The sequence below is a fragment of the Oncorhynchus mykiss genome, chromosome 4, assembly GCF_057628025.1.
Source record: "Oncorhynchus mykiss isolate SJ-2025 chromosome 4, ASM5762802v1, whole genome shotgun sequence".
NCBI lineage: Eukaryota > Metazoa > Chordata > Actinopteri > Salmoniformes > Salmonidae > Oncorhynchus > Oncorhynchus mykiss.
The window spans coordinates 39800686-39812789 of NC_143025.1; the positions used below are offsets into that span (position 1 = coordinate 39800686).

Sequence of the window (12104 nt, forward strand, 5' to 3'; positions counted from 1 at the left end):
CATAGCCAGTATACACTTCCTCAAAATAGAAAGAATTAACCTAAGAACTCAAATCTGTCATTAAGTTTGACGTTCTCACCTCTACTCCTGCACCATCCCTCCGGCGTTCGTCGGCGCCGGTTTGCTAACCACCGCACCTGGCATTCATCATTACGTGCACCTGCGCTTCATCATTAAACACACCTGGACTCCATGACCTCACTCATTACCTCCCCTTTATCTGGCACTCCCTTGGGTTCTTTCCCCAGGCACTATTGTTTCTGTTGTTCATGTCTAGACGCTACTCCTACGTTGTATTGTTCCATGTTACTTGTTATATTAAACTTACCACCTGCTTCCTGACTCCCAGCATCTACTTTACAGATGTTTTTTTGACGCAGAGATCTTAGTGCAATTTTACATCTAAGATGTTTGGTGCAGTATATTTCAATGAAAGAATTTGTATGAAAACAAGTTGTCTCTCGTTGAATGACGAGACTTTATTGAATCCCTACTGTTGACCAATCACTGACAAGTGTGTAGAACAAAAACATAAAAAATATATGCACAAACTCCACCGAACGGTTTAGACTGGGAAGCATGTGGATGCCTTAACCCATAGAAATTGCCTTTACCCCCTATCAAGCCTCATGGTGACAGCTTATGTTTTAAGAAGTTTACACGTATGTCATATTACTGGCTAGCTAACTTGTTCCAGTAAGTTTTCTCATCAGGAATGAAGCCGGTAAAGTACCTACCTTGCAAAATCGACCATTTTCATTAAGAATTTATGCATTGACAGTTTGGAGTGGATCACAGACCAACACAACCACCACGTTGGGTCTGGAATGCGAGGGACTGCCGCTGACGACCCAATCTGCACTCACCGCATCTATCATCCATAACAAACAGGGCTGGCAAGCTATGTGCAACTTTCTTTTTCTGTTAAATAAAATACATTTTTTGCAAAGACTGGCCTACATTTGCATCTTTACAGAAAACATGTGCTTTGACTGGAGCTCTGAATTTGCTAGGCTGCACTAAAACATTTTTTTTTAGCAGAGATGTGTTTTGTAAATAGCATCCTTAGTGATGTGGACACCAAGGAACTTGAAGCTCTTGACCCGCTTCACTGAGCTATTTGTAGGTTTGATCAGAGGCCTGATTTTTACCACTCACTCACTGGGGACTACTGAAGTGGTATTATTCTTCTCTAAAACGTTCCTTTCCCTTTCTCCCCCCACTGTCTCCTCTGTGCTTTAGATTTTTGAATTATGTGAGGAACTTATCCTTAGCTAATCTGGGAAGGGGGGGGGGGGTCTTGGAACACTACTTCAACGCTGTATAAACGTTACTTACATCATTGTGAGACACTGTCAGCACACTTCTGCTTTTCCTCATCTTCCGTGGTGTATTCCTTGCTCAGTTCCACAGCAGCCAGCTTCACATGCACACCTGGAACAACACACACACACACACACACACACACGTGTTACTGTTGTAGATTGCAAAGAGGAACACAAGCATACATGCGACACGTAGGTGTTTAGTGTCCGATATAAAATATACAGTCAAATGAAAGACAAGACGGTTTCCATTATTGAGATGTTTTATTTAACATTTTATTTTGACAGGAAGTCATACTGAGAACAAGGTCTCTGTCTCAGATGAGATCTGCATACACATCAATAACACACCAATATACACATCCATAACACACATCCATACATTTTAAAAACAAAACCCAATCATAGAAAACAAACATTCACATTCTTCCGTAAAAAGGGTACCCAATCAGCCTTTTGAATTGCACTAGAGGTGCCAATTCATTCAATTTTAGAGGCTTGGAAATGTATTCTACAAGTAAGGTGCAAAAAAAATAAAAAATAAAAGCGGATTTGACTAACTCTGTGGAGATCAAAGGGCTCTCGAGAGTTCGCCATTCTTGAGACCGGGTATTGGTACGTCTCTAAGTTAACAATGAAGTAAAGTACTGCGGAAGTTAATGCAGGAGGGCTTTATAAACAGAGTGCAATGCATCAATCAATGGAATTGCAAAGGGGGCCAGCCTACTTTCTGATATAGAATGCAGTGACGTGCGCTGATCTTGTCGCCCATAATAAAGCCCAGTGTGCTATGATGAACTGCGTCTATTGGCTTCAATACAAAGACAACTGCATTCATATATGTCACGTATACTCCCTCTCCGGCGCTCGAAGTCACCAGGCTGCTCCTGATTACGCACACGTCACCATCCATTACGTGCCTCATCAGACTCACCTGGACTCCATCACCTGCCTGATTACATTCCCTATATATGTCACTCCCTTTGGTTCTTTCCCTAGGCCTTATTGTTTTCTGTTTCATGTCTGTACGCTACCAGTGTTTCTTGTTTTGTTCCCTGTGTTATTATTAGTCACTCCCTGTACTTGCTTCGCGTCTAATGATTTTGTTTTCTGCTGTTTTAATGAATACAATTAGCCCAATTTAAATTCTTAGCCCGTGTGTGGTGTTCATGTTTTTGTTATTCATCCAATGTTCACAGGTCTGATGGACCCACAACAACATTATTGGGTTTTTTAAAACAAAGCCATAACAATTTACATAAAGATACTTAGATGTTGACTAATATCAATTACAAGCCATATAGACATACATGGTTAATATTTGCCATTTACCTCTGCTGGATCACATTTATCAATAAAACCTCTTTGTTTTTTAAATAAAATGTATAAACATGATTTATTCCACCCATGTCTTGATTATCTTAAACAAATAAATATAAAAGGTTCACTATTGATGTTTATTGCTTTGAAATGAACAAATTGGAAGGATAAATTTGACACACTATTTTATGGAAATGATAAATGAGCCTCATTGAACACAAATTAAGGCCGGTCAATACACCACATGAGGGACAGAGTTTTACTGTGTGTGGTTGAAAATGCATTTCTTGCACTTGATGCATGTGTACTGTGTCTTCCTGTCCTTCTTGGGTCCACATACATCGCAGCGCTTATTCTTGTTGCAACCGGCTGCAGTCTAGAATGATAAACACTTAGTTGAGGAATTTTACTAACATCTCACTCACTCACATATATATAGTTACAGCAGGCCTAGGTACTAGAGTCTCTCACTCACACACGCAACATCACTCGCACTTACTTCTGGTATTGGAGTTGTTAGTTCTATGGGTCGGGCGGATGGGGCACCAGCATCCTCCTCACAATGGCTGCAGAAGCTGGGGTCCTTGGGATATGTTGTGTCCTCTGGATTTGAGGTTTTACCAATGACTTGCCCAGCTCCTCGAGAAAGAGCCGGCTCCTCTGGAGCTTCCCTCTGTTCCAATCTGGGTTCAACGCCATCTAAATGACAAAGGCGTTGTACGCCGAGATGTCCATGATGTTGAAGAATATCACAAGTGGCCAGCGTATGGTTCTTCTTTTGCATCTCTACCCAGTTACAGGCTTCTCTAAATTGTCCCTCCTTTTGTGGCATTGTAATCCATTATGATTTCTGTTTTTTGACATGAGTACCACATGTTTGCCTTTCTCTGCTGATGAGCTGGTTGCTGACTGTCTGGTCCTGGGGTTGGCTGCTGACCGGCTGGTCCTAGGGCTGGTTGAGTCTCAATCTCAGCCTCCTTTCAAATCACTGTCAGGCTCTGAATTGACAGTGGCATAATCCTCATATTTGGAAAATTCTTTATCTTCCAAAGTGGAAGATGCTCCTTCCATATTAGCTTCTCTCTCTGCAAAGATTATTTCTAAGGCCCTCTGAGCAGAGATTATTTTTGCCATACTGATTGATTGTGGTAAGAAGCCACACATGCAAAGCTATTTGTGTCCCTCCCCCAATTTTCACCTGGCTGGGGTAGAGTGTGGGAAAATACAGAATTCTTTACAATGTATCGAAATAATGTATTGTAATAACATTGTGCAGGTTCTCGTAAGAAATTGTGTCGTTTCACACACTACAAAGGGTAAAGAGTGTGAGAAAAGCAGGAGAAAGGCAGATGGACAGTGGACCCGAACACCACATATAGTGTGCACTCAATGAAAAATGTGTTATTTTAGAAAATAATTGTGTCATTTTTCTTTTAGCAAATATTGAAAATGGGTCCCACAGACCCGAACACCACACAAGGGTTAACTAACTCATCAACATGCTTTTTGAAAGATAGCTTTTTGTAAATCCTGATGCCCAGATATTTATAAGCGGGGACATCATCAATGAGGGCACCTTCCAAAGCACATATGCATAAATCATCAGATACATTTTTGCGTGATTTGGAGAATAACACATACTTGGTTTTTACCTGCATTTAAGTACCATTTCAGTTCAACAAAGGCCTTCTGTAAAGCAATGAAGGCAGATTGAAGCTCAGAAAGAGCCTGGTCAACTGTGGGGGCAATAGCATACACAACAGTGTCTTCTGCATATAGGTGTATGTAAAAAATGCCACTAGATCAACATTTTCTTTTATAGACAGACAAAAGTACATCACCTAAAAGCAATCACTATGGGACACCTTTCGTAATATCAAGGAAACCTGACATAGCACCATCCCAAAAGCACGTGTCCTGTCAGTCAAGTAATTTTCAAACCAATTACATGACGCCTGATCCATACCGATGGCAGACAATCTTTGAATCAATACATGGTGGTCAACAGTATCGAAAGCCTTCAAAACTAAAACAGGTCAGCACAGTGCTTCTTCCTATCCATACCCTTAATCACATAATTGAACACCAAGGGTGCTGCAGATGACCAGAGTGGTGAACACTTAGAATACAGCTCATAGCTAGAAAGGATCTTAAGCATACAGTTGATTAATGATTCTAAAATGTTTGCTTGGCAAAGATACATTTGAGATATGGCAATAATTATTTAGTTATACCGCCTTTGTGGAGAAGGTAGCACATGGGCTGCCTTTCCAGCCCTGGGGATATTAACCGAGATGATAATCAGATAAAACATGGGTCAATGACTCCGTAACCAGCAGAGCAGAAAGCTGCAGCAAGAAAGGGTCAAGCAAATCAGCCCCAGTGGATATATATATATATTTTTACATCAATCTTAAGGCATCTAGCATATCACAAGAACAACATTGTAGAAATTTTTAAAAATTCACTAGAAGTTGACTGATCTTCTAATGAGCTAACTGGAGTCTGTGAGACGGAAGAGCAGTTGACTGACTGACCAGGGTCAATTAAACCACAATTTCTTTCAAATAAAAAGCCACCCAAGATAAAAGCATCACTTATCACATTTTTCCTCAGTAATGATGCCAGAGTGCCTTCATTGCCTTAACAAAGTAACGTGCAAAGACGTTAACAAAGAGTGGACCATCAGTTATATGAAAGATAAGACACTAGACAGCATACTGTACTGATGCGCGGGTTGACTTATAACCCGCAGTCTCCGCGGTTATATCCTTGGGGCAGATGGGTTTCGGGTCATTAAATATTGTGTAGCTGAAGGGTGGGCGGGTTGAATAAAGATATAAAAATACTTTAAAAACCCATATGTGGAATTATTGTGAAATTTATATAGGCTTAATTAAGGTTCTTTATTTTAGGCTGAATTAACTGAACATCGCTAAATGCATAAGTAAAAGAAAATTGCACCTATTTGATGCAAGGGGCAGTATTGAGTAGCTTGGATGAAAAGGTGCCCAGAGTAAACTGCCTGCTCCTCAGTCCCAGTTGCTAATATATGCATATTATTAGTATATTTGGATAGAAAACACTCGGAAGTTTCTAAAACTGTTTGAATGATGTCTGTGAGTATAACAGAACTCATATGGCAGGCAAAAACCTGAAAGAATCTCCAAACAGGAAGTGGGAAATCTGAGGTTGGTCGATTTTCAACTCAGCTTCTATTGAAGTTACAGTGGGATATTGGTCATCTTGCACTTTCTAAGGCTTCCACTAGATGTCAACCGTCTTTAGTAACTTGTTTGAGGCTTCTACTGTGAAGTGGGGCCGAATGACAGAGGATCGAGTCAGAGGTCTGGCAGCAGTCACGCGCTGGTCATGCGCATTTCACATGAGAGGTATCTCCCATTCCTTTGCTTTTCTGAAGACAAAGGAATTCTCCGGTTGGAATATTATTGAAGATTTATGTTAAAAACATCCTAAAGATTGATTCCATTCATCGTTTGACAAGTTTCTACGGTCTGTAACGGAACTTTTTGACATTTCGTTGGCAACTAGTGACCGAACACGCCTCGTAAGATTTGATTTGTTTACCAAAATCATCAAAGGTAAGTGAATATTTATAATGTTATTTCTGACTGTTGACTCCAACATGGTGATATATGTATTTGTTCTCTGAGCACTGTTCTCAGATTATAGCATGGTTTGCTTTTTCCATAAAGCTTTTTTGAAATCTGACACAGCGGTTGCATTAAGGAGAAGTATATCTTTAATTCCATGTATAACACTTGTATTTTCATCAACATTTATGATGAGTATTTCTGTAAATTGATGTGGCTCTCTGCAAATGTTTTTGGGACTACTGAACATAACGCGCCCAATGTATACTGAGATTTTTTAAATATAAATATGAATTTTCCCGAACAAAACATACATGTATTATGTAACATGAAGTCCTATGAGTGTCATCTATGAAGATCATCAAAGGTTAGTGATTAATGTATCTCTATTTGTGCTTTTTGTGACTCCTCTCTTTGGCTGGAAAAATGGCTGTGTTTTTCTGTGGCTTGGCTCTGACCTAACATAATCGTTTGTGGTGCATTCGCTGTAAAGCCTATTTGAAATCGGACACTGGTGGGATTAACAACAAGATTACCTTTCAAATGGTATAAGATACTTGTATGCTTGAGGAATTTTAATTATGAGATTTCTGTTGTTTTGAATTTGGCGCCCTGCACTTTCACTGGCTGTTGTCATATCAATCCCGTTAACGGGATTTCAGCCCTAAGAATTTTTATAGATTGCAAAGCGGTATACAACTGAGCTAAACGTTTGGAACAAGTTCACTTTCTCATCCATAGCCTAAAAACGCACAAGTTAGCTGTTTAGCTCACATCTGAAGGCTAGGGGCATTTAGGACGTCTTCTACTGCAGATTACTAAGTTATCCTAATGATTATGATCGCACTTCCTCAATTCAAATATTATGGCGACACTATACCAAAGTTAGTTTCATTTGGTTTACAAATTTGGGAACCAAGCTCAAGTTATATCAGTGTAGCCTTAAAAAAAACTCCAGGCTTCAGTCATATCTGTCAATTTATAGAACAAAAAATAAAGAATTACAGGGGGCAGTTTTGAGAATTTATCCCGTCCAAATCGTCCTCTGGAATAAAGGACATTCTGGGGTAATACATAACCAACGTTCTCTAGTAATATTTGTCCAGTAGCCTTAATAATAACTCCTGCAGAATTAAGCATTTCTTGCAGTAAAAGTATACACCAAATGTCGCCAAAATTTGGACTTAGGAACAGGTGTGGAGAAATGTCTTTCTTTCATCTTGAGAGAATGCAATGCTCAGTTACATACCATCTATAAAGGTGTTGTCTTCATCATAATAGCATCATAAAAACTGATAGTATTTCAACCACATAAAATATGCATCGAAGCCAAACTAAAATCTTATCAGAAACACGTTGGGTCATTTCCGCAACTCTATTTTCCTTACAACCGATTTAAAGTGGTGTCATTTGGACACTGCACAGAAAATCTTTCCTGTTTAGTTTTTTTGTCATCTTTGATGACAGAACTTTACCAATGTCAACTAGATTTGAAGCATTCATTCTATCGATTTATTACATTGTTCTGTTGAGCAAGGGTTTATTCAGTCTTCTAGGGCAAAATATAATGACAAAAGAGAAGTATATGTATTTAATTTATAGACAAGTTGACTAACAAATAGCCTACCAAAGAGATGTAAATTATAAGCAGAAACATATCTAAATCAGGCCAAAAAATATCCTGCATCCCCTGTCAAAAAATCATTCTGCAGTCTTTGACTCAACCTATAGTACATTTTCTATATTTGCGGGTTAGGGTTGGGTGCGAGCCTTATATTTTCACTTTATCAAATATAAATCGGGTTGCTGCGGATGGGCTATTAGCAATTGCGGGTAGGGGTGAACAAACAGCTGACCCATGCACCATTAGCATACGGAGCTCAACTGGACATGTAACGTGGTGTGCTGCTCCTGTGGTATGCTAGCTTGCATTTAGCCACACATCCCTTGTTCCAGTCATAACTTCAGCAGATGTTCAGTTCCATAGTCATTAAAACGTGCAGGCTGGCATTTAAGAATACCCTCTCTGGGATAGGGGGCAGTATTCTAAATTTTGGCTGTCTGATGTGCCCCTAAGTAAACTGCATGTTACTCAGGCCCAGAAGCTAGGATATGCATATAGTTGGTAGAATTGGATAGAAAACACTCAGAAATTTCTAAAATTGTTAAAATAATGTCTGTGAGTATAGCAGAACTGATATGGTAGGCGAAGACACCTTCCAACCCCCATATCAGTTCCATAGTGCACTGCTACTCAAGGGAGGGATGTTTTCTGTCAAACCTGAGGTAACTGATCAGATTTGAGAGTTCCACAAAAAACATGGCATCCACTTTCAAAAACAGTATCTACTAAAGCTGCAATATGTAACTTATTGTATTTATTTTAATGCTCAAAAGCTCCAACAGATCGCTCGCTAGTGGTCATCCAATGTGATGCAACAGTAACAATATTGCGCCTCTAGCCTGCCTGAGAACCGTTGTATTCATAGGTTGTTGTTTTCCATCGGGTGGGATTTCCCTGCCAGATTTTGTGGGGCTCACAAGGAGTGACGTGTTTTCCGTCAGTGAGGAGGCGGTGTCAAACTGTAGCTAGCTAGCTAGCTAGCTGAGCCTGTGGCTAACACTTGGCTAATGGCTAGCGTCGATAGCTAGCTTACAGACATGGGAGAGGCGCTAACGACCTGAACCAGCAGCAACTACTCCTCCATCTAAATTTGGAGAGCAGACAGGCAAAAATGGAAAGCGATAGAGCCCAGATGAGAGTAAACCTCAGATTTGCGTTCACACAGTGGAGAGAACTGGGGGAGTTGAGGGGTTTCAAAACCGACCCTGTACATAGCTAAACTGGCTTGCTGACATTTCTGACAAGTCAAAAACTGTACCCTGTTTCTGGTGCATGTATTTCACAACACTCGTTTGCTACAACAAGTGGAAACTTTGTTTAAAAGTTTAATCACAGAATTGTAAAGCTACACCGTTAGCGAGGAAATGTTCTCAACTGCACATCTCGTGTTCTTGATCTGAATGCCCCATCTTTAGTCAGCTGTTGTACAACACAACGTTCAAAAACTAGCTTGTTAGATATCTGATCTAGGTCAGGGATGGTTATCTCCATTCCTCTTTGGCTTGATTGGTGACACACTTTTTCCACAGCTAACACAAGACTCCAATAACCTGAAGTCAAACAGTTTTGATTGGTTTTCAGATTAGAATGGAATTAGTTTAAAGTGTGATAATCAGGCATGATAGTTAATTCTACAGACAAAATAATCACCAAATATTACTCTATTTTCCAGCTAAAGAAGACTGTAATAACAAGTCTCAAAGGTGAAGTGCCTACACATTGAAAACTGCAAAGGACTACACCGACGTCCCAGAACTTCAGAGAGCAGGGTTGTGAAGACTGAGCTCTCAACTGGGGCTACAAAGGAGAATGATCCTGAGACTCTCTGAAGTGCCACCACCAACAGCGTCTGAGCTGCTACAACTTTGAGGAGAAATCACTGCGCAATACAGGGTGCAGTCAGCACACCTCAGGTCAAACAGCTTTATTAGAGCGATAAACAAGAACGCAAGGTAATCTCCTCAAATTAACAAAAGCACAGTGTAACGGGATACATTCTGATAAAGTACTGAACTGATCACTCAGACCAAAAAGATTTACAAAGATATCTCGAAATTTAGTATTTTTCCTAATAGTGATCCAAATGAAGAATAAAGTATAATGTAGTCGTGGAAAGTGTAACCTCTTATGTAAATATAGTTGGTAATAAAGACATGAAATATTGAAGTGGTGAAATGGCAGCAGTTGTGTGTTGTAAGGTGCAGGAGTCTCCCTGCATTTGATCCATGTGCAACCGTGACGTTGTCTGGAGGTACTCCATGATGTCAAAAATCATGGATGGTCTGCGGCTCTTCAAAAATGTAATCCTACAGAACAAAATGTACACAACACTTATTAGGATTGTATTGTAATGTTCACCACATGGTATTTTATGTATAACCAAATCAGGATGTTCATGCAGAAGAGTTGAGTATAGAGGTCGACCGATTTAATCGGATTGGCCGATTAATTAGGGCAGATTTCAAGTTTTCATTACAATCGGAAATCGGTATTTTTGGGCGCCGATTTGCCCCAAAAAATGTACACCTTTATTTAACTAGGCAAGTCAGTTAAGAACACAATGACAGCCTAGGAACGGTGGGTTAACTGCCTCGTTCAGGGACAGAAAGACAGATTTTCACCTTGTCAGCTCGGGGGATCCAATCCTGCAACCTTACATTTAACTAGCCCAACGCAATAACGACCTGCCTCTCTCTCGTTGTACTCCACATGGAGACTGACTGCCTGTTACGCAAATGCAGTAAGCCAAGGTAAGTTGCTAGCTAGCATTAAACTTATCTAATAAAAAACCATCAATCATAATCACTAGTTAACTACAGATGGTTGATGATATTACTAGATATTATCTAGCGTGTCCTGTGTTGCATATAATCTGACTGAGCATACAAGCATACAAGTATCTGACTGAGCGGTGGTAAGCAGAAGCAGGCGCGTAAACATTCATTCAAACAGCACTTTCGTGCGTTTTGCCAGCAGCTCTTCGTTGTGCATCAAGCTGGCTGGTGTGACCGAAGTGAAATGGCTGGCTAGTTAGCGCGTGCTAATAGCGTTTCAGACTTCACTCGCTCTGAGCCTTGGGGTGGTTGTTTCCCTTGCTCTGCATGGGTAACTCTGCTTTGATGTGGTCGTTGTGTTGCTGGTTCGAGCCTAGGGAGGAGCGAGGAGAGGGACGGAGGCTATACTGTTACACTGGCAATACTAAAGTGCCTATAAGAACATCCAATAGTCAAAGATTAATGAAATAAAAATGGTATAAAGGGAAATAGTCCTATAATAACTACAACCTAAAACTTCTTACCTGGGAATATTGAAGACTCATGTTAAAAGGAACCACCAGCTTTCATATGTTCTCATGTTCTGAGCAAGGAACTGAAATGTTAGCTTTTATAGCACATATTGCACTTTTACGTTCTTCTCCAACACTTTGTTTTTGCATTATTTAAACCAAATTGAACATGTTTCATTGTCTACTTGAGGCTAAATTGATTTTGATGTATTATATTAAGTTAAAATAAGTGTTAATTCAGTATTGTTGTAATTGTCATTATTACAAATACATTTTTTTTTCTTAATCGGTATCGGCTTTTTTAGTCCTCCAATAATCGGTATCGGCGTTGAAAAATCAAAATCGGTCGACCTCTAGTTGAGTATAACACTTCTACAATCCATAGACAACATCTTCATAGCTATAGCTCTCAGGAATCAAGGGGCCATCCCAGTAATGTTATTAGCTAGCTAAAGTAGTGTAGCTACTGGCACTAAGACCGCACTCAATGAGCTGTATATTACCTTAAGCAAACAAGAAAACGCTCATCCGGAGATGGCGCTCCTAGTGGCCGGAAAATTTTATGCAGGGAATCTTAAATCAGTTTTACCAAATTTCCACCAGCATGTTAAATGTGCGATTAGAGGGAAAAAAACTCTAGATCACCTTTCCTCCACACACTGACATGTGTACCAAGCTCTCCTTCACCCTCCATTTGGCAAATCTGACCATAATTCTACCCTCCTTATTCCTGCTTACAAGCACAAATTAAAGCAGGAAGCACCAGTGACTCGGTTTATAAAAAAGTGGTTAGATGAAGCAGATGCTAAACTACAGGACTGTTTTGCTATCACAGACTGGAATATGCTCCGGGATTCGTCCGATGGCATTGAGGAATACACCACATCATTCACTGGTTTCATCAATAAGTTCATTGATGACGTCGTGCACACAGT

The 12104-nt window shown here is 40.0% G+C and overlaps 1 protein-coding gene across 1 annotated transcript in view; it reads right to left on the bottom strand.

Moving 5' to 3' along the window:
• The window catches only part of LOC110521793 (3',5'-cyclic-AMP phosphodiesterase 4B), a 304641-nt gene that overhangs the window by 252630 nt on the left and 39907 nt on the right, over positions 1-12104 (bottom strand). The window contains exon 2 of the mRNA XM_090231987.1: positions 1339-1434. Within this exon, the coding sequence (XP_090088113.1) occupies positions 1339-1380 (42 nt within the window). The 5' untranslated portion in view covers positions 1381-1434. The remainder of the gene's footprint in view (positions 1-1338; positions 1435-12104) is intronic.